This window comes from Mus caroli, unplaced genomic scaffold, assembly GCF_978045245.1.
Source record: "Mus caroli unplaced genomic scaffold, Mus_caroli_1 scaffold_18, whole genome shotgun sequence".
Taxonomy (NCBI): Eukaryota; Metazoa; Chordata; class Mammalia; order Rodentia; family Muridae; genus Mus; species Mus caroli.
The window spans coordinates 65897174-65920097 of record NW_028227273.1 but is presented as its reverse complement, the minus strand read 5'-3'; the positions used below and the strand labels follow the sequence as shown (position 1 = coordinate 65920097).

The 22924-nt window shown below is 51.4% G+C and overlaps 1 protein-coding gene across 6 annotated transcripts in view; it reads left to right on the top strand.

Moving 5' to 3' along the window:
- Window positions 1-22924, top strand: part of Anks1a (ankyrin repeat and sterile alpha motif domain containing 1A) — a 155173-nt gene that overhangs the window by 78087 nt on the left and 54162 nt on the right. For all 6 annotated transcript variants that reach the window (XM_021185968.3, XM_021185970.3, XM_021185971.3 and 3 more), the window contains 6 exons: window positions 12-113; window positions 206-307; window positions 2188-2384; window positions 4831-4923; window positions 9534-9654; window positions 21232-21815. In XM_021185968.3, the coding sequence (XP_021041627.1) occupies window positions 12-113; window positions 206-307; window positions 2188-2384; window positions 4831-4923; window positions 9534-9654; window positions 21232-21815 (1199 nt within the window). The remainder of the gene's footprint in view (window positions 1-11; window positions 114-205; window positions 308-2187; window positions 2385-4830; window positions 4924-9533; window positions 9655-21231; window positions 21816-22924) is intronic.

Here is a 22924-nt window from a genome sequence, read left to right as displayed (position 1 = left end):
GCCCTTTCTAGGAATCGATGTTAACATAAAGGATAACCGTGGCCTGACTGCCCTTGACACTGTCCGGGACCTGCCCTCTCAGAAGAGCCAACAGATAGCCGCCCTGATTGAAGGTATGTGTCGCCACTATCCCTGGGCCATAGATGGCTCACCTACAAGGCACCATGCTTGCTACAGCTTCTGCCTTTACCAATTTTCCTCACAGATCACATGACCGGAAAAAGAAGCGTGAAAGAAGTGGACAGGACCTCCACAGCCCAGCTACCTCTCCTCTCCAACACAGACGCCATAGCACCAAAGTCTCAGGGTGAGATTCCCGGAAGCCCGAGAAAAACTGTTCGTTCTTGCGCAAAATGGAAAGTTGTCAGTTTAAATGATAACTGCAGGGTTGTCAGGACTCAGACACCTCTGTTGTTTCCATGCTATGTAAGATGTCTGAGCGCACAGGTAGCTTTGCTGTGGGTGGAGTCTATCTTCGTTTTCCCTTCCCATTTCTTTTTCTTCTTAATTAAACGAGGCACCTAAAAGTTAGTTAATTCCAGCACTTGAAATACAGGCAGACAGCTCTGTGAGTTCAAGGCCTGGTCTACATAGCTAGTTGCAGGCTAGCCAGGGCCACACAGTAAGACCCTGTCTTTGTGTGTGTGTGCAGCGTGTGCACACCCAGTGTGTTTATGTGCATGCATGCAGGAAGCTGTGGAGGTCAGAAGAGGGCGTGGGGTTCTGCAGATGGTTCTGAGTTGTTGTGTGGATGAACAGTGAGAGCCCGTAACCTCTGAGCACTTCTCCAGCCCCATGTCTGCTTTATGTTGCTCTCTACTTCTGTAGAGATGTATAATTGGCAGATCATCTCAAGGTGTGTTTTGTTTTGCTTCCTGTCCAACACACAAGGCGTTGGCAGCGGCCGCGGTGAACCACCAGGGTGAGGAGGTCATCACTGGCAGAGTCCTTCCCATTCTCTGAGAAGCCAGTGTGTGATAATGACAAAATAGCTACTAATGGCAGCGTCCCCTAAGTGTGGATGGTGATAAACAGTAAAGCAACATGGAGGGGGAACGGCCTCAGGCTCCGGCCCTTCTGCACTGGGTTCCCGAGCTCCTCTCACCTCCAGCCTCACACACCCCCGGCCTTACCCCCTACACCTCCCAATGCCCTGGCCTTACCCCTTACACCCCCCAATGCCCCGGCCTCACAACAGGGCCTCATGCTCCCGGCCTTACCCCTCTTCACTTTGAAGGAGTTCACACTGATATTTGTGACTGTGACAAGCCACTCAGAGATGCCATCTCTGACAGTGACTTTACAGTCTTGGTTGGATCCCAACATTAAGGGGACAGCCAGTTAGTCATGGAGCACCTTATCTTAGAAAGGCTTTGGAGTTTTCATTAAAGCATTTAAAGTGGGCTCAGAGGAAAACCATGTCTCAGGACTGGAGAGATGGCTCAGTGGTTAAAAGCACTGACTGCTCTTCCAGAGGTCCTGAGTTCAAATCCCAGCAACCACATGGTGGCTCACAACCATCTGTAATAGGATCCAATGCCCTCTTCTGGTGTGTCTGAAGACAGCTGCAGTGTACTCACATACATACAATAAATAAATCTTTAATGTGCAAAACACAAAAAAAGGAAGGAAGAAAGGAAGAAAGGATGAACCCAAAAGATGGAGAAGGTTAGACATGACACACACCTGTAATCCTAGCACTTAGGAAGCAGAGGCAGGTAGATCTCTGTGAGTTCAAGGCTAGGGCTAGCCTGGTCTACAGAATGAATTCCAGGACAGCCAGGGCTACATAGTGAGACCATGCCTTAGAAGAAAACAAACAAAAACACTAAAGCATTACTTTTAGTTTTCAGTTACACGTTTCATCTGCATTTTCAGGCTAAGGTTATGTTCACACGGAATTGAGATACCAGGGAGCGTACAGAGGACGTGGGGAGAATCCCTTACATACTTAAGTCCTTTCCTTTTTGCTGGGAGCTAGACCCTGTATGTGTGCGTATTGAGTAAAGCTCTGCCGCCCAGCTTCACTTCCCAATATTGACTTTGAGAAAATCCGTTCCTGTCCCTTAGCAAAGTGACGGTTTTCCAATGGCTTAGTGCTCGCAGAGAAATCTGTTTGGCCGGGGTGTCAGGAGGCAGGCCCTGCCCTCTCTTACTGATCATCTCACCCTCTGTCCTCTTCCCTAGGGAGTGTGGAGAAGACAGTGACTGAGCTGATCCTTCATTTTGACACACATGCTGACGAGGAGGGTCCCTACGAGGCGCTGTACAACGCTGTGTCCTGCCATTCCTTGGACAGCACAGCCAGTGGACGATCGTCAGACAGAGACTCCATGAACAAGGAGGCCGAGGCCACCGGAACAAGGGCTACTGGAGTGAGGCCTGTATGTGGGGAATGAGGCCTGTGAGTGGGGAGTGGGGCCCGTGAGTGGGGAGTGGGGCCTGTGTGTGGGGAGTAGGGCCTGTGTGTGGGGAGTGGGGCCTGTGTGTGGGGAGTGGGGCCTGTGTGTGGCCCAGGCCTGAACCTGCTGGGGACTGGGGTGGCAGCTGGAGGTATGGGTGCGGGCAAGAGAATGTCTGCTGCCTGGTGCCTGAGCCCACCTGCTGTTAGAGCTACTCTGTCTAGTCTCTCCTGCCCAGGGCAGTAAAACTGCAGATCACACTCGAGTAGAAGTTTGCTGTTTCCAGGTTCAGTGTAGCCAGTTTGCATCTCTCCATCCCACTGCCTCCTAGCGATTCTGTCCCGTGCCCTGGTTCAGCCCTCTGCTGCTCAAGCCTTGGGGATCTTGCTGTGTGTGGTTTGTTTTCTCTTTTGGATCATAGACATATCCGGTGACATGCATTGCTGGCTGTTCCCAGTCCCGCTTGCCTTACCAGCCATGTGGATAGGCAGTCCCATCCTGGGGAGAGGGCATAGCAAGGTTTAATCAGACTGCATACTTGCTAGACATGCCGTCTGTCGGTGACTCTTAAATAGCCCCGTTTCAACTCATGAGAGCGTCTCCTCCATGTGCCCCTCCTGCCTTCTGATGCTTTGTGTAATGCCTGCTTTTACTTCTGGTCTTGTTCATGAGCCTCAAGACTCTCTCCTGACTCCCCCTTCCTCCCTAGAGGGTGGTCTACGCTTACAGCCCTGCCCCCACTTTATTTCCACTGACAAGAGTTTTCAGACCCTGGTGAAGGCCTGACCTGGCTGTTGCTGAGAGGATCCAGTGCTGACCACCTTGATTCAGATTTGGTGGCATATGTGCTGGTGTTGGTGTTTCTGTTTTTCTTGTTGGCCTTCCTTTCCTGCCAGGTTCTGGCAGGGGACAGACAGGGTGGACCTTGACCTTTGTAACTGTGTCCTGGGACACACAGAAGTGAAGCAGCAGGTGGGCTCAGGCACCAGGCAGCAGACTTCCCTATTGGCATCCACATTTTCAGTTTTGGTGAGGCTTTGTTTTGAGGGAGGCTTGCAGGTGTCGCCCGGTAGGGGGCGCTCGTGCCTTTGCTAGAAGCCACAGGTCCTGTAGTGAATGGGTGTAGTTAAGCAGAAACAAGAGCATCCCTGAGTGTGCACATCGCCAGCGATGCACACGTCTGTGCAAGCTATGTTGTTCTGACCTCTCTGGCCCTCCGTGTAGATGGATGGCACAGCAATGGTGGCGGATTGTCTCTGTGTACCTCAGAGAGAGAGAGACCCATGGGGAGTTTGTTTCCCTTCCATGTCTGCAGTGGCCTTGCTCTGTCTGGAGGGCTTCTGGGATGGGCCATTTCTGCTGTTTATTTTACTTTCTGTTACACTGGCGTCCCCAGGCTGGCTTCGTGCTTGTCCCTTTGTACGTGGTGCCTTGACTAGGCCCATTCCAGCACTTGTAGAACAACTTGAAGGGCAGAGAAAGTGAGGCCCTCCCCCCACGGGAATTCCAATCCAGACAGCACGGGCTTGAGTACATGAAGCTGTCGTAAGATTGTTGTTGAATCTGGCTGCCTCAGAGAGCCCAGGAAGGCCCGAGTGACGGAGGCTGCTGTGGGCCAGAGAAACACAAAGATCTTGGGTGCCAACCCCAACCCAGCTTCCTGTGCAGATTTCTCTGGGAAATCTCTACCCTTCTGCATCCCAAACCTCACCTGCTCTAGCAACATGGAACTGACCTGCAAGGCTGGGGTGGAGCCTGGGGCCAGCTCTGTCCTAGCCCATCTGGGAGGAGACCCCAGCACAGTAGAGAATCATAGGAAAGGCTCGGGTGTAATGGCCTCCTAGCCTTCCGCTTTGCCGTCAGAAATCACACATGTTCCTAAGGTTGTCCACCTTTGGTCCACACTTGCATCCCTTCAATGAGTTCCTTGCTTTTGGGTAAAGTTGGCAAACTACAGCCCTATTACAGGAAGCCTAAATTTTTGAATGAAGTTTTGTTTTTTTTTAAATCTAGCCACTCGTACCCTTTGTCTATTATCTGTGGTAGAACTGAGTGTGAAGTATAGTATAGTTGCTTTTGTTCTTTAAGAACAAGCTTGTCTGTCCCAGCCCTAAGGAGACTCATGGCCGTGCTCCTGTCTAAATGGGCTAACCAGGGTTCCCTGTAGCCATGCACTTATTATTGTTGAAGGGGAGGATTAAACACCAGAGAGGTGCTGGGTATGGTGCAGGCCTTGGATCTCGGCACTCAGAGCCAGAGGCAGGAGGATCCCTGTGAGCATAAGGCCAGTCTGTACACAGCAAGTGCCAGCACAGCCAGGGCTACACAGTGAGACCCTAACACCAATTTACAAATAAAAACCTTAAAAAAGAAAAGACAACCACTTGAAGAAGAGAGATGGTAGAATGTATTTATTTTTCTCCTATAGAGGGAACGTCCGCCACCTCCAGCAAAACCGCCACCCGATGAAGAGGAGGAAGAACGCGTAGATAAGAAGTATTTTCCCTTGGCAGCCTCTGAGGTAGAGGGCTGGGGTTACCCCGTCACGCACAGGGCATTTGTTAGATGGCAGATGAGTGTCTACACAGAGGGGCCGTTCTCTTCTCCTCCTCTGCTCTGCTCTTTTAAGGGTTTTTGTTTTTTTTTTTTATTTTTTGTATGTGCATATGCACACACACACACCCACACACCCCACATGCCTACCTGGTGGTGCCTGGTCAGATGACAGCATCAGATCCCTGGAACTGGAGATCCAGAGGGATGTGAGCAACCATATATGTGCTGGCATTTGAGTCTGGAAGAGAATCCAGCAATCGTAATTGCTGAACCATCTCTCCAGTCCTGGGATTAAACCCAAAGCCTTGTGCGTCCCTGAGCCGCCCCCAGCCTGTTTTCTCTCAGAGGAAGAACAGTGTTGCGTGTGTGTGAGTGTGTTAGGTGTATACATAACTGTACAGCATAGGTACATGTGCCCATGCACGTTCGGGCCAGAGCTGCACCATGGCCAACCTCCTTTGTAGCTCTCAGCCTTGATGTAAGGGGTCTCTGGGTAAACTGAAGCTTACCCGTTCTGGCTGGGCCAGTGACCAGTGAGTGTGCACTCAGGATCTTCCCATCTCTACCCTCATCCCCACTCCAGTGCCTGGGAACAGGCATACACAGCCAGGCCTGGCTTTTTATGTGTGTACTGGGGATTCAAACCCAGGTCCTGCTGCTGCAGAGCAAGCACTCTTACCCCTTGAGCCGTATCCCCAGCCTTGACTTTCTTATTTTCTCATTGCTCCCGTGCTTAGTAAGTCTGTTATGTGTGTGTGTGTGTGTGTGTAATCTGTGTAATGCGTAAGCCTTTCACCCTGAAAGACTTGTGGTGCGGCTGCAGCACACAAGCCAGGTGTGGGCCTGCCCTGCATATGTGAAGCAGGGTCTGCTGCTGTCTGATGCCCAACTCTCACTTTTGATAGAAGGTGTCAAGTTCGCTTGTCCTAGCCACCGTGTGAACAGTACCATGTTGTCAGGTTTCGTGGTTGAGACTATATCCAAACATAAGCCAGGTCACAAGTGACAATTGGGAAGGATAGAGACTTTGTCCTGGCTAATGTTGCTGTGTGATATTTAGGTTGTTTACAAGTTTATTAAGTAATCACATGTATAAAATTAAATAAAGGATATAGGAAGTGGCTTTTTGAAACAGCCTACCTTTTTTAATTTAAAAAAAAAATTATTATGTTAGAGCACATGGGGGTCAGAGGACAGAGTTCTTTCCGCCCATCAGGTGCTTCAGCGGACTGAACACAGGCTGTCAGGTGTGGAGGCCACCTCACCTGCGGGATGTCCTTCTGTGTGTGAGATTCATTTTCCAGAAATGCTTCCCACTAGCCTGGAGTTCCGGTCAGCTGACAGGAGAACAAGAGCCCTGGACTTGCCATCCGCTGTTAGGGCGGGTGCTTGAACGTAGAGGAGACATGGCCAGAGCCCTTGTTCTCGTAATGACCCACACGGGACTCCTGTTGTTGTATGTCTGTCTGTGGGCCTTCTTCCCCTCCATGCCTGACTTCTGTGCATCACATCCATGCCTGGTTTCCTGAGTGAGCCAGCTGCTGTGAGTGCTGGAACCTTCCCCCTGCTTGTCTGCAGAAATGTCAAGATCCCGGACCCCACCATCTTTGTATCCAGCTCTCTCAAAGCTTTAAAACTAAACTTCGTTCTGAGATACTGATGTTATTAAACTGTAGGCCATTTTCTCTTGGTTGTGGTACTGGGAAGATTAAACCCATAACTTCCCTGCTGCTGAGGAAGGAAGGCTTTATGACCAAGCCAAACTTGAGAGCTGCCTACTTGTCAGTCATGTGATCCAGTGTTTGATGGTGGGAGAGCTTATTCAAGTAATGGCCCCATCATGATGCCAGACACACACACACACACACACACACACACACACACACACACACACAAGGTTTTCACTCCTTTTTTTTTTTTATTTTAAGATTTATTTATTTTATTTATATGAGTAGACTGTAGCTATCCTCAGACACACCAGAAGAGGGCATCAGATCCCATTACAGATGGTTGTGAGCCACCATGTGGTTGCTGGGAATTGAACTCAGGACCTCTGGAAGAGCAGTCAGTGCTCTTACCCACTGAGCCATCTCTCCAGCCCCCAGGTTTTCACTCCTCTTGAGGGGCTGCCAGCTGCCATGAGGGTAGCTGTGGTCTCCTCTATCATGGGGCTCCTCAGCCCCCTACATCCCAGCTACAGTTGGTGATAGCTCCTCACAACATGCTGTGACCAAGCTGTGCTTCTCCCCACAGAGCAGACAGTGCACTGCTTCAGCTTTCAGTCATCACTGCCTCAGCCAGCTCTAGAGGAAGAGGGAAGGAGAACTTAGGAGCAATGCAGTGAAAAGCTGAATCCTTTCTGTTGAAATTCAGTTACTGCCGTAGTCACTGTGACTCAGGGCTGCTTCTGGGGGAGGAAGGATGGCTGGAAGAAAGGTTGGTTGTTGGCTCTGACATTTCATCCCACAGTTTGGTCAGGCCAGAGCAAGAGGACAGACAGGAACACCCTCGGTTATTGTCTGGGTCCAGGTAGGGCTCTCATTTTGCAGCTGAACAGGGAAGGCCGTTCACCCTGGATGTAAGAAGACTGAGGCCAGTCTGGATTAGAATCTGAGGAAGTGTGCTTAGTGGCATAGCTCTGCTGTGAACTTTGGGTGACCTTGGACAGGTGCCTGGCTTGCTGAGTTTACAGATGAATGGGCCAGAAGCAGGTACTCTAGCTGTGGCTGTGTCCCCACTGTTGTGGGTGATCGTCTCTGCTCACACTTGTCCTTGGAAGTCTTGTGTCCAGCCCTGTGTTGTAGGTCAGGCACCCAGGTCAGTTCCCATTCAGGGCAGCCTTCCTGGGCCTGGTGAGAACTCTTGTTGAAGCAGGCATAGAAGCGGCAGTCAGATTCCAGAGCCCTGCCCGAGGATCATGTGGTGTAAACGTGCAGAGCACAAGCTCCTGTCAGAAGAGCCTGTGGGGTCGAGCAAACTGCTTCATGGCTCCTCTTTGTTCCCTTAATTGTGTTCCTGGAATAAAGATGGACAGGACTCCCAGAGTAAAGGAGCCATGGCTTCCAGGCGGCTTGCACAGAGGGGGCACCTGCTGGGCTCCACAGAGTATTAGAGTAAGACACTATTCTGCCATCAGAATGGCAGCCTTTCTAGTAAACAAACATCAGCTTCTCCTTCAGTCTGAGACTAGGAGAGCTGTCCTCTCGTCAGGAGAAGTGGTCACAGGGAGCCCCCACAGGAGACTCTGGAATCACCAAGCCTGTTGCCTTCCCAGTGTGTAATGAGAGGCATCTGTGTGTCCTAAGGAGCTCTGCCTATAGGACCTGCTGATCTGTCAGAGTGAGAATCCCAGCCCCGCCCCCTTCACTCCCAGGCTCTACCCATCACTTGGGCTCTGGAAGTTTTGTGCTCTAGCTTGATTGCTGGGATATAATTATCCTTAACTTGCCTTTAACCACATTGGGCTCAGGGCAGGTGAGAAGAATCATCAGAGCAGGGGTCTCTGTATCCCTCTATGGGCCACAGACGGCCCCTGACGCTCACTAATGGTGTGTCTGTGCTTGATCAGCATGTCTCAGCAGATGGAGCTGCTGTTGCCCACAGAAACCCACTCCGTAGTTGCTGACTGTCAAGACTGTTAGAGGGGATCTGAAGTCACCTTATAACGTGGGAGAAAGCTAGCTTTAGGGTTGCTTCATTCCCAGGGCTCTTGGGATCCATGAAGAAGCTAGTTATAAGCTGGCTGTGGTGGCCCAGACCTGCCCAGAGGAGGCAGAAGCAGGAGGATCTCTGTAAGTTTGAGACTAGCCTGGTCTACATAGCAAGTTCCAGGCTATTCAGGACTGCAGTAGTAAAGGAGGAGGAAGAGGATTCGGACAGGCCAGTTTGTGTCTAGTACCTCTGAAGGGTTGAGCATCAGGAATATCATGTTTTTCTTTTGAGGTAGATACTGGCCTTTGGGAAGGGTAGGTGCATGTCGGAGAAGAAAGTAGTCTCCACAGAAAGCAGTATGGAAGAGAAGGGGGAGGAAAGAGAGGCTTAGATTTGTATCTCTTTTGAAGGATAAAATGAGGTAAAAAGATAAATAAAGAATGGTTTAATCAGGTTGTGGGGATTTCATATACAGAAATTGTTTTAGGTTTTCCCATTGCTTCAACAAAACCTCCAAGTCTGGGTACATTAAAGAGTAAAGACATTTCTTTGGTTCACGCTTTGGAATACCACGAAGCCAAGAGGAAGCAGCTGTGTGCTCATTAGCTTCTGTGGGAGTCTGACTGCATCACCACGTGGAGGGCGTGTGGCAGAGGGCAGTGAGCATGGGGGTGCCGGGCTCACACGGTAACAACTGAAGTCATCCTGTATGCCACATAAGCCACAACTCCCCTGGGAGTGGATTTGTTTGAGAGGAGCTCCTAAGGACCACACACCCACCAGGCCCCTCTTTTATGGTCTGCGTCTCAGCCTCATGCACTGGACATCAGGTTTCCAGAATGTCAACCTCTAGGCACGAATCAGAGCTCTGTCGTGTGCCACCTGCCTCTGTGCCCAACACGTCTGGGTGTTTCTGTCTCGTAGGGCCTGGCTGTGAGACCCAGGAATCAGAGCGGTGCTCCCCAGGAAGAGGAGGAGCACCCATATGAGCTACTACTCACGGCCGAAACCAGGAAGCTGGGGACCACAGACGGGAGGACTGAAGGTATGCCCGCCCCACTCCCACAGTACAGGAAGGAATGCGCTGCAGGGACGGTCAGGCCCCTGTGCTCGGTCTCCTTCAATACCTGGACTCCATGCCCTTGAATGGATGGAGATGCAGCCTTCCCTCACGTTAGCAGGGCAGGTGAGAGTACCCAGGTGACAGCTGTGTGAGCAGAACCCAGGACAGCAGCACTTGTATGGAGACTAGCTGGAGCCTGTCGTGCTAGCTAGCAGGCTAGGTTGTTTGGGTCCATGATGGACTCTGACTCCTGACCAGGACAGAATGGTCTTTGTTAGGGTCAGGATGGGCTATCACCTGTAACCATAGTGCTTTGGCACCTCGGCCTGCTTGTGCTTCTGGATGTATGTTATAGCCCTGCAGAGGGGAGTGAGCAAGGGCGCCAGGCAGGCTGGAGGGTGGTGTCTGCAGAGCCTGCCTCTCCCAGCTGCCTGTAGCTATGACGCCCTCCACTGTGCATGCCTCGTGCCTCCTGTTGGCTGTTAGCTGGCCATAAATAGAGTTAGTTCACAGGCCTGTGCCACCACACCCCACTGACAACTTCTTTATTGAATGTGCCTCTCTCTCAGTTTATGGCCATCTTTATAGTGGCTTTGAGATCTTAATTATTTTGGAGAAGTTCAATTTGTCCTTTCTTTTTTAATGGTTTTTTTAAGTTCATAATGTCATAAGTCATGGTGTGTGTGTGTGCACATATGTGCATGAATGGGTGTGGGGTGTGCCTGTTCCTGCATGTACATGCACATGTAGGTCTGGTTGCAGAGACTAGAGGTTGGTGTCAAGCATCTTCCTCAGTTGTTTCCAATTTATTGATTTATTTACTTGCCAGGATGCCCTGAAACTTGTACTCTGACCAGGCTGGTCTCAAGCACACAGACATCCACCCGCCTCTGCCTGTGCCCTCAGGCCTACTGGGCCTTACATTCTGAGACAAGGACTGCATTCTCCCACCCCTGGCTGGTGCTGTAGCCGCACACACCACACTTGGCATTTTCTAGGTAGCCGCTCTAAATTGTAACTCAGAGCAGGCACATCACTAACTGAGACATCTCTCCAGCCCCGGGGGTATTTTTTTTTTCTATACTTCCTCCTAGAAATTTTGTATCTCTGAGTTCTGTACTTGAGGTGTGTTCCATGTAGAGGAGTTTTAAGTGTGCATCTCCAGCCCGTGTGGCCTTCGAGGAACCCCTTTCCTTCATTGCACTGCCTTGGTGAGACTGCTGTTGTTCCACAATCATCTTGAGCATCCGGCCCTTTGGTCTCGCTGTTTCCTCTCAGAATCGGGATGATGATTTCCACCCACGCTCGCTCGCACTGGGTCTGTGTGTGGGCTGGTGCAGATGCCCACGGCTCAGGAAGTCCGTCCTGTGGGGGCATTCTAAATGTAGAGCAGGCAAGGCTCTGGTGCCTGCTCTAGAGTCTGAAACCACAGGAGTCGTGTATAGCCGTTCACACCTGTAATCCCAGTGCTCTGGAGACAGGAAGGGGGATTATGGAGACAGGCAGGGGGATTACTGTGACTTCCAGAGTTGAAAGTTGTGTGGGGCTACAGTGTGAGCCCCTTTCTAAAAGGATCATGGGAATTAACTTTGGTGAAACAGGCCTGTGCATTTGAAAATGGTGCTTCTTGAAGAAAGAGGGCGATTCTCTTAGGGACTTCCTGTAGAATGACCACACATAGCCAGCTCAGAGGGTGACAGAGGGGCTAATCCTGGCTGCCAGATGGCCTTGTGGAAGCTCTTCTGTCCCAAGCTCAAGAATTCTCCCAGATCCCGAGAGCTTTGAAAGAAGACTTAGAGTCTCACGCCTGCCCCTCTGCTCCTCGCTGCTCTGTCCTGTGTGTGTGCACCCAGCCTACAGGCTAGCCCTGTGTCATGGCCTACTGCCTACAAGATAGCCCAGGCTAGCCCTTTGGCCTGGCTTACTAGAACTTTCAGACAAGGCAGTGAGGCATTAACTCAGTAGTTTCTCAGAAGCCCTGCATGTCCTCTCAGGGAGCAGACACCGGCAGCCCAGAAGTGAGCATCAGTGGCCTGCAGCGCTACTAGATAATTCCTTTCTCCTTTTCCATTCATGTCATCTTTGTATGCAGCTTTTATGAACTGACTGATCTGTTTTTCAAGGGTTATGTTTATGTTAGCATTGATGAGACAGAGTTTGGGCCTGTAGTGTGGGCTGGAAGGGGAGACACTTTTGGATTGCCTTGTTAATTATAGTGGTATATACTCACTAAAAAGGAAAATAACAACAACAAAAAAAACAAACAAACATTGCAGGAATAGAGATGGTATGCTAAGGCTTTGTCTGTCTTTGTTCTGAGCTGTGTGAACATGGCCCCTGCCCGCCATTGCTGCCTTCACGAAGTAGTGGCCCTGAGATAGTCATGTTTCGTTTAACCCGGTGTGGAATCACATGTGACAAGCCACCTTGAGACTCCGCCTTTTATACAGCACTTGTCTTGGTTCTTACGTGTCAGCCAGTTCTTCCTCTGTCACTGCTGAAGATCCTCTCTCTCAGCTCCATTGTCAGCTGTGCTGCTGCAGGCATGCTATTTGTGTGTTCGCGCACAAACACACCTCCAGGACTGCACTCACCCCACAATGCACTGTCACAGTGATGCTAACAGCATAGACTGTGTAGACGGTGGGCTGTAGAGACGGCCCAACCACGGTTAAGACACCACACTGCTCCAGCAGAGAACCCAGGTCTGCCCCTGACACCCACATCAGTCTGCTCACAGCCATCTTATCCAGTCCACAGACACAGGACCCTCTTCTGGCCTTTTTGGGCACCTGCAAAAAACAATTCTTTTTGTTTGTTTGTTTGTTTGTTTGTTTGTTTTTTCATGACAGGGTTTCTTTGTATAGTTCTGGCTATCCTGGACCTCACTTTGTAGACCAGGCTGGCCTCGAACTCAGACATCCACCTGCCTCTGCCTCCCCAGTGCTGGGATTAAAGGCGTGCTGATGACACCACTTGGCTGATAACAAGAATTTCTAATCCCTGTACCAGGGAGGTAGGAACACGAGGACCTTCCAGCTTTCCTAGCCCAGTGCTAAAACCCTGGCTCAGTAAGAGACCCAGTCTCACGGGACCTGAGCTGCACATACATACATGTACACATGCTTGCAGTGTGAAAGGCACACAAACATGTGCTTAGAAAACAAAACTGGCCGGGCAGTGGTGGCGCGCACGCCTTTATTCCCAGCACTCGGGAGGCAGAGGCAGTCGGATTTCTGAGTTCGAGGACAGCCTGGTCTACTACAGAGAAACCCCATCTCGAAAAACAAACATACAAACAAAACCAAAACAAAACAAAACTGGAAAATGCCTTCACGTCTGAAGATGTGCACTCCTGCTTATTTAGTCTCTGGCATGCCTATGGTTTTGTGGCTGGTGTTTTGTTTTTTGTCAATTTTCTTTTTCACAATTAATTTTCTTTTTTAAAATTAATGGTGTCTGCCTGAGGTAGTGCACGGGCACAGTAGCCCCTGTTATTTGGAGAGCAGAGGCCAGAGGGTCTTTAAAGTCTGGGAGCTGAAGAGCATCTCAGATGTTACACTGTGATGTGGCAGGCAGGTAGCCCTGAGAGGGGAGGCTGGAGATGAGCAGCAGGTGAGTAGAGATAAAGCTCCTGCGAAGCTCCCTCCCTCTCTGTGGCCGCCAGCCTCCTTGTAGCTGCTACACTGTATTTGAAGGGGGAGAGGAGCAGCCAGCCTCCTTGTAGCTGCTACACTGTATCTGAAGGGGGAGAGGAGCAGCCAGCCTCCTTGTAGCTGCTACACTGTATCTGAAGGGGGAGAGGAGCAGCAGGAAGTCACATGACAGACACAGGCTGGCCACATGTGCAAGCCGAGAGGGATCAGGAACTGAGACAGCCTGACATTCAGTGACTGCAAACTCCAGGTTGGATAGCACATAGGAAAGTAGCCAGGAGGTCTACTAGTCACACTGCTGTCCTGGGCACTCTATGGACCTGTGAAGTGGTGAGCAAGCAAGAGGACAGCGGTGCATGGGAATGCACATAGTGCGGTTGGGGTGATGTTCCCAAGAGCTGTACTGCACTTGAGTGAGAAGACTTTGGTCTTCTTGCCTGTCCTCTGTCTACAGTCCTCTCTCTGCTCCTGTCACCTTGGTGACCCCTCTCCAGGGCTGAGCAGGGAATCCCCTTACTCAGCTTTCAGAAAGAGAAGGTCACGCCAGTCCTCAGGCCCTTCCGTCTCTCCCTGAAGGCCCAGGCTGGCTTTACATGGCAGACGCTTGCAAGCCTCTGTGACTCTGTGAATGGACAGCTTGGCAGTTGAGTCTCATGGGGCAGCATCTTCTCCCCAGCTTCTGACTCAGGCTCCTGACAAAACCAGGCCTCTGGCTGCCTCCCTCCTCCTGCTGCTGCAGGCTTAAGACAGCTCACTTTCCCTCTCATCAAATAAGCTTTGTGAGTAGTGCTCTGTATTTCCTTCCACAAAATGTTTTGACAAATTATATGGATATGTACATGTGTGGTAAATACAAAAAAATAGTTGAAATGTGTAAGGGGGCAGAATATGTTGAATTCACATGAAAGTGATTTTAAAAAATAAAAGCAGTTTGATGTTCAAAAGTGAGACAAATTATGCTCACACAAGAGATCAGAGATAGCTCTATGAAGAGAGTGTCTGAGCCAAGCCCTAAAATAGAGACTTCAACTTGGTAGGTCAAAGCTGGGGAGGGAGATGACCAAGGTTCCAGGCAGGGGTGTGGCACACAACAGTGGGTGGAGGGAGAGAGGAGGTGGAGAGTAGCCTGGAACAAAGAGAACTTGTCCTAGAGGTTGGCTCTCAAATGTCAGTCTTTATTCCAGAGACAGAGCAGTACTGTTGAAACTTGAGGAGTGGGGTGGCAGCCTGGGGGCCACATGCTCTGAAGGGTAGAATTTGGGAGTCTTAGCTTGGAACAGGCCAGAGGCAGGAACAGCTTGCAGCTAGGATTCTTCCCAGAGGGGCAGGAGGAAGTCAGGGGAGGAGGAAGGAGTGGGACAAGTCTGAGGGGTTAGGTGACAGGGGTGCAGCCAGGTATGGGTGAGCAGGACTGGGTACTGAGGTGTCCAGCCTGTGTTCTAGGAGAACACTGTGTGAATTATGCCTACAATGCCCAGAAACGTGGTCCTGATGACTAAGAGAGATGCTGAAGATCCCAGGACTGAATGACCTCTGCAGAGATGAGCACAGGGCTGGGTGGAAGTCTGTTAGTCACAGCCCAGGTGGCCGTTCACTTTCTAGCCATTGACACGGGAAGGGGAAAGCATTGGGAAGGTAGTCCCCAAAAGCTGGGTATGTCTCTTCAGTGCAATTATGCTATAGAGGTGGCAAATTTGAAAAAGAACAGCCTTAAAGGCTAGGCATGGGGAGCTAGGACAAGATGGTCACAAGTTCCCCATCAGCCTGGACCACAAAGTGAAGCTGCTCTAAGCAACAGCCACGCCCTTTATCCTAGGTGGCTAGAAAGTCCAGGTCAGGGGAGCGCAGGAAAGTAAGCATGTGAGCCCAGTTACCACTATGTCCAGTGACACAGAGCTAGAGGACAAAGACTAGGAAAGCATCAGGTGATTGGGAGGCCACTGGTAAATCCTGATGGGGCCGTGCTTCTCTGAGGCAGATCACAAGGAACAACAGTTCCTGGGTTCTGTCTTGGTGACAGAAGGGAGCCCTTAGGATGGCTGTGTTGCTTGCTGTCTTCTTGGGAGACTGTGTCATGTCCTCTGGAACAGAAAAGACAGTCACTCTGGTGGTGACATCAGAGCTTTCAGGAAAGAAGAAGAAAGATGTAAGAAGTCCAGGCCAGGGCAGAGGCTTGTGTTTGAACTCCTGCTCACTCTCTTTTGGCCGGGACCTTCAGAGTCCTGTGCCTTCTCGAAGCGTCAGCATCTGTGTAAAGAATCCTAAGGTGCCATGGGCAGAGCTTCCTGGTGGGAAGCCATGGAAGCCAGCTGGATGCAGAGCTTAGCAAGGAACCCAGGGAGGGGGAAGGGAGGGGCTGAAGGGTGAGATGAATCTGGAGGAATGACAGTCTTAGCTCTTCCTTGAGACTCTAGCAGGCTCAGCACCGCAGCAGCTACAGAAGAGAAAGCAAATGGTTGTGAATACCCAGTGTAGGAACTGTCCAAAGCCATGGGGCAGAGAGGCCAGGCGCCCATAAGGTCGCTTGCTAGGGAAGATGTCACAGCAGGAGGAACCTGATCCAGGCCAGGCTGTTAATGGGAAGGGCAGGGAACTATGACAAGTGGTGAATAGCCTCCTCAGGGGACTGGGGAAATGGCAGTGTGTGCAGTGAGGTCACCAGGACCTGGTGTGGGGCAGTCTAAAGTCCCAGATCTGGGCTGTCCCCATGGGCACACAGGGAAGGATTGCTTGTTAGCCAGCACACAGCACCCAGAACCAAGTCTCAAGGCTGCTGGACTTCCAGCTTTGGTTTTCTTCAGCCTGCTTTCAGGACTACTTGGAAGAAAGCATCCCCTTAACACAGTCAGGAAAGTCAACCAAGCTCTGTGTGGGCCGTGACCTTGCAGAGGATTTTGAGCATGGCTGTGCATAGAGAATGACATAGAGACGGCAGTGGCTCCCTGGGCTAATAAGTGCCTGCCTAGCACAGGCACCATGCTGGGTGGTTTCCCCTGGTCACCCCATTGTTTATAACTCAAGACTCAGCTTCAGGTTGGGGCTGGTTTTGACCCTGTGTAATAAGGGTGGGGGAAGAGCCCTAGTCCACTGAATCAGACCCACATCTTTATCAATGTGACTAGAACCATTCAATCCAAAACCCTGATTCAAGTCACAGAACTGGGAGGGACCACAGAGATGTGATGTAAGCACAGATTCACACCTGGGTGTCTCGGACACCTCCTCATGTATCTCAGCTGTTTATGCTATGAAAAGATCATCCCAGGAGGGAAAATCCCTGGGATGGAGCACACCCGGGCCTCTTGACCTCCATTCTAGTTTGTGTTCTGGTCTTAGGTTGCTGTGGACTGGAATGGACTCTTTCAGATCATGGTCTGTAGGGGTTACCCAGTCAGGACCTTTCTCCCGGAGAAAATGTGTCTTCCTAGAGCAGGGCAGCCTTGTGCTGAGACGTGGTCTGGGGCACTCTCTACTGTGACTGGGCACTCAGAGAGCCCTAATCCTAAGGACAGAAAGCAAGGCAGTGTGGTAGCCTGGCTCAGGTTAGCTTCTAACATGAACTGCATTTTCCTGCCCTGGCTGCAATGAGCACAGATTACTGGAAATGTGCAAATACTAAATGTTATTATTCCAGAGTCCTCGAGACCCCCGCAAAGCATCAGGGCCCGCAAAGCATCAGGGCAGTTAATGCTCAGCACAGAAGACCCCCCAAGGCCCAGGGCCCCCAAGGGAAGGGACACCAGCACCAAAGTGAATAAAATGCACTGCTGGGAATTACCTGCCATGCTGGGAGGCAGAGCGGGAGCTTGGGTGTGGAGAGAGGGAGAGACAGCCCACCTCCCCTGTGCAGATCCTCTGTCTCCTGGAAGGACTGACTGTGGGAGGAGAAGGAGGCTCTGCTCTCTGCTCCTCCAAGAGCTCTGGGCAGGATTTGGATTCCTGCTTCCCGGGGACTTGCCTGCCACTCTCAAACCTGGCAAGGCTTCCCTTCCCCTTCAAAGCCCAGGTTAGAGTCCACTACCCCGAGAAGCTCCCAACTCATCCCAGTCACACCTGACCTTCCTCAGAGCATCTGTCCACCTCTGCATTCCATTCCTGAACCTGCCTTCCTTTTCCTGCATTGAGCCAGGCATGGCTTCTTCATCTCTGTATTACCTGGGCAGGCCCCTGAAGGCAGAGATGCACACACTCACTCACAGAGTCAGTGAGGACATGTAGCCGGCCACTCGGTGCTTCCTCAGAGTTTCAGGCTTTAGACTTCCTTTTACATCTCTGCTTCTTCCTCCCTTATGGAGAGGTCAGAGGATGAAGAAGATAAGGGATGCTTAGAGGGGCTTCTCATGTTTTGAGTTGTCTCTTTGCTGAACTTTGTGAGGGACGGAGGGATTGGTCTTACAGTGAAGCTGTGGCGGTGGATAGATGATGTTAGTATCTCATCTGAGCTTGGTGCGTCCTGGCCCGGACCTAAGCGCTCCCAACCACAGTTCAGTTCTCTCAGCAATTCCATAAAGTCGTGATAATAATAGGCAGAGATATCGAATAATGTGTGCATGGTCTCTTTCATGATTCTGTGTTATGTTAATACCTTGTCTCCGAGGCTGTATATTAACCTGCCCGAACAGAAGGAAACCATCAGGAGCCAGGCACAGCAGTGCATGCACAACCCCTGCATTCGGGAGTTGGAGGCAGGAGGGTGGCACCTGGGGTATGCAGCAAGACCTGGGGCAGGGAACTAGACATTGAATAGTTACTTTCCATCTATTAATTTGTGTAGGAGTGTCTTAAATATGTTCCTTTCTTGCTTTTTTTGAAAAAGACTCTTGCTATGTAGTCTGACTGGCCTGGAATTCAGTCCTCCTGCCTCAGAATCGTAAATTGAATTATAGATTTGAGCCGTGTGGTGGTTTGAATGAGATGTCCTTCATAGCCTTGGATGATGAAGTACTTGGTCCCAGTTGGTAGCACTGCTTGGGACGATTAGGAGGTATGGCCATGTTGAAGGACGTGTGACCTTCGGGATGAACTTTGAAAGTTTAAAGATTCATACCATCTCCAGTTCACACCATCTCCAGTTCACGTTCATTGCTTGGTGCACATGGTTCACAGTGTGAGTCCCGGATGCTTCTATTAGTTACTTTGGCCATGGTGTTTTACTCTAGCAATAGACAAGTCATGTAAGCTGCCATATCTAGGTTAGGCACAGCTGTGGGGATGGGCAGTGTGTTAGCTAACTGAGATCCCCCACGAGCATAGCAGCAGGCAGCTGTGACCTCAGCACTAAGTAGCAGGGTGGCAAGTTAGGGGGCAGCCTGGACTACAGAGTTCTAAGCCAGCCAGGGCTACCTAGCAAGACCCTATCTCAGTACACAAAGAGAGGGACAGACAGACAGACATGCTAAAGTTCTTGTGGTTCAATGGGCTTTTCAGGTATGGATGTCTTTCTTGGGGGAAAATATCATATAACTGTGACCATTTGTGAGTTGTACCTTCTGTGACTCACAGAGCTTCCTGCATCTGCAGATCTCCATCCTGCACAGACCCCTATCCCTTCTCTCCTCCCACTGCTTTCCCTGACATCTCTCTGGTATTGAGCTCTTGGCATCTGCCTCCCTTTCTTCATTGATGTCTGGCATGAATGAGTGGCTGTTTAAAGGCCTCCATTGTCAGCTCCCAGCAAGCAGCCAGAACATTCTCTGACTTGGGTTTTGAGACCTACCAGTCAGGGTGAGCCAAGCAGGCCCAGTTCTGGGCTGCGGAGATTTCCTTCTGTTGCTTCTCAGCTGCCCACAGATGGTTAACTAGGAACCTGGGAGCGGATGCAGAGGAGCAAGGGCCTGTGCTCCTGTAACCCAGGCCTCTTCCTGAATGCCTGCAGTTAGTGCAGCTTGGGCAGGAGCTATGGACAGTTGTAGCTTCTGCTGCAGTGAGCCTCTCCTCTTTTCCAGGGACAGCCTGAGCCTCCGTTAGGTGGTCATGTGTTACCTTCTCAACATACAGGATCTTGGGCAGCTTTGTTCTGGCTACCCATTGTCATAGTAGCTATTTGCAGCTGTAAAGTTATGACCTCCTCGGGCTTCAGTTACTCTGACTGGAACTTGCTGTCTCACTGGCGCGGGCTCTCTCTCTCTCTCTCTTCAAATGAGTGAAGAGCTCATTCAAGTTGTTTATGCCTTGTCCCCTGCTCAGGATCTGTGTTGTAGGGTCAGGATGAGTGAGTTGAGAGTTAAAATTCCGGAGCACTCAGAGTTCTACTCCTGGCGGGAGTGAGTGAGTTGACTGCCCCGCCTCTGCCCTGCAGACCTGCTTAGAGCTGAGTGGTGCGGGGCACCTGGAATGCCCGGTTGTTGGGGTTATTGGTCGGCAGAGGCTTTCCCAGAAGCAGCAGCGCTGTGAGACACTGCCATCACCCTATGTCTGCTGCTTTAGCACCTCATGTGAGTGTCATCTCACACCCCTTCTTCCCAGCTGCCCATTACATGGTGCGCTGGGCCTCCACAAGGACCTTGTTGCTGCTGGCGTATTAGCAAGAAAGTGCTGGGAGGGTTTGCATCTGGAACCGGGGTTCTCCTCACTGCCATGACAGAAAAGGGGTGTTGTGCAGTCCAGCCTGCTGTTTTAGATGGAGATGTTCAGCAAGGTGATCTGTCACCACAGCCAAGGCCACACAGCTAGAGAGGAGCAAAGCCAGCACCCTGTCCTGTGAAAGTTTGCCCAGCCACCTTGGGCAGAGCACACCATGCCAGAGCCACAGATGGCTCCTCTGTGGAAGCGCTGGACCCACACCCTCAGTTCTGCAGAGCTCCAGCCTCATGAGCAGTTCTTGGGCAGTTTGGATGGATCAGGGAGTTTGATTCCATGCATGCAGAGTAGCTACCACCTACAGAGACAAGATGCCTGCACATTAGCTTTGGGATGGGACCTGCTGCCAGGTCTGGTGTTTGCCTCTGTGGATGGCACTAGGGTAAATCCGTACAAGGACTAAGTTCCCATGGGGTGTCCCAGGGGGGTACTGGTGGGAGAAATGGACTTGGCCAATTATTTATGTTCCTTAAGAGCAGGTTTTGAAAGTGTGGTAGTAGCTAGCCTCAGGAACTAGCAGTGTCTGATTTCTAGGGTGTAAGAGAGGTTTCTAGAGAGCAGCAGCTGTCTCCTGGCTTGACAAACTAGCCTGTTTCCTTTTCCAGTGGATCAGCTAAGGTTAAACTTAAACAAATAAGAGCAGCTGGGAGCTTTGGCAGTGAGGCGCACACATTCTCAAAAAAAAAAAAAAAGGAAAAGTCTGTTGTCTGTTCCTGCGGAAGGAAAGACGGACGGATGGGCTAGGCGTGGATGTGGATCTGAGTGGCCTGGAGGAGAAAGGAAGCCGTTACTCGCTTGCGGTTTTGTTTTGCACTTTCAGTTAAGGAACTCCAGAAGTCGCAGGTTGCAGTCATGACCTCCCTTTTCCCCTAGTTGCTGCTTGCCAGAGGAAGGGCGGGCGGGCGGGCTGGCGGGCGGGCGGCTCTGAATAACACTGAGCCTTTATGGGAATGTATCCAGAGTCCCGGGAGTCACTCTCACTGGTCCTTACCCGTCCTTACTGTGTCCTTTCTGTCTGTAGCTCGTGCTTCTCCCCGCCTTATATAGCAAGGTCTGGTCGTTCACGTTAACAGAGATCTAACAAGAGGGATGGCTGCCAGGCAGCGTTAAGCAGACCAGCGTTTGGAATTTCATAAGCGCTCAACTTTGGGTACAGATTGAACGTGAACAATATGAGGCTGCTTTTCTCCCTGCTCTCTCCTCTCGTTCCCCTCAGCCCGTCCAGCCTCTCTCTGCCTGAACTCTACCACCAAGTGAGTGCTTCATAGGACCTCTGTTGATTTTTGCCACGTTTAACTTTTTATTTCTCTTTGTCCACTCCAAGACCACAGGCAGAGCGGCAGCGGCCGGAGCCAGGACTCTGTGGAGGGGCAGGACGGGCAGGTCCCAGAGCAGTTCTCAGGTCTCCTCCACGGCTCCTCCCCAGTGTGTGAGGTGGGGCAGGACCCTTTCCAGCTGCTCACGGCCCCCAGCCAGAGCCACCCCGAGTCCTCCCAGCAGGACGCCTGCCACGAGGCCAGCATGCAGCTAGAGGAGCCAGGCGTACAAGGCACTGAACCCCCGCAGCCCGGCGTCCCTGACCAAAGCAAGAGAGTGGGCTTGCCGGCAGGCCTGACAGCCCTGGCTAGCAGAACATACCTCGATGCATTGACTCACACAGTACCTCTGCGCCCTGCTGGTGCCGAGGAAGAAGACCAGAGCGGGCCCAGAAGCAGAGCCCCTCCCACCAGCAAGCCCAAAGCTGAGCTCAAACTCAGCCGCAGTTTGTCTAAGTCTGACTCTGACCTCCTGACCTGCTCCCCCACGGAGGACGCCACAATGGGGAGTCGCAGCGAGTCCTTGTCCAACTGCAGCATCGGGAAGAAGAGGCTGGAGAAATCACCTTCCTTCGCCTCAGAGTGGGATGAGGTAAGTCTGTCATGACCTCAGAGAGCTCATGCCTAGCCGCCCTGTTTTTAGCCCATCGTAGCTGGCTTCTGGGACTAGGATCTGGACGGGAGCTGCCCCATCCTGAGCACTGTGCCGAAAAGAGAGCCCACAACCCAGAGGGCAGGTCCCCGAAGAGTTAAGCCGAGGGCGGAGGCCCAGCAGAGCAGGGCTGCAGGAGGGACGGTTCCTAGAAATGACATGTGTTTGGAAACATTTGGAACCCATCTGCCTGGAGTGGCTTCAGAACAGCCATGGCACTTCTTGTGAGCCCTTGCAGAGGCAGAGGGAAGCCAGGCTTAGCAGGGCAGCAGGTGGGCCAGGGTGGGGATGCTGGGGAGGAGGGGCACCGAGGGGAAGCCTCCAGGGGAAGGCTTCTATTCTGAGTTCCTCCTGGCTATTCTTGCCGTGTTCTTGAGACCCAGAAGCCTCTTCCAGCAGATGGGTGCCGCCTGTCCCGCATTCCGGGCTTGGTGAGGCAGAGGCTTAGCAGACTCAAGATGGGAAGGCTGGTGTGAAGAGAGTGTTTTCAGTGTGAGACCTAGAGTTCTCCTCAACCACTATTATTGACTATTTGGAGATATAACCAGACTATTTTCCCGGGGACCTTTGGAGTGTCTTAGTGGGCAGAAGAACCTGTGTCTGAAGGATCGCCAAGTACCCGGGGGATGTTATAGTGCTGCCTCATAAGCGGCTGCCTGCCTTTGAAGTGGACTCAGTCTGTCTCCCAGGGACAATCTGGAGATGCAGTTAGCTCTCTAACAAGAGGGGACAGTACAGCCACCCTGTGCATGTGAACACTCTCTAACCGGTATCCCCAACCAGCCTGCTGAGGCTGCTGCTGCAGAGACAGGGCGGGACAGTTCCTCCTGCCCCTATCTCTAGATAAGACCAGGCTCAGGACTGTTTAGGTAGACACAGGAATCCCTGGGCAAAAGATGTTTCATTGCCTAGTCAAAGCTTTGGTGGCCTGTTCCAGAGTGGTGCCAAGCACCATGTGAAATTGCTCCTGGGTCCCCCAGCAGACTGCACTGAAGTATGTGTGTGTGTGTATGTCCCCCAGAACATGGTTAGGTTAGCACAGGAGTGGA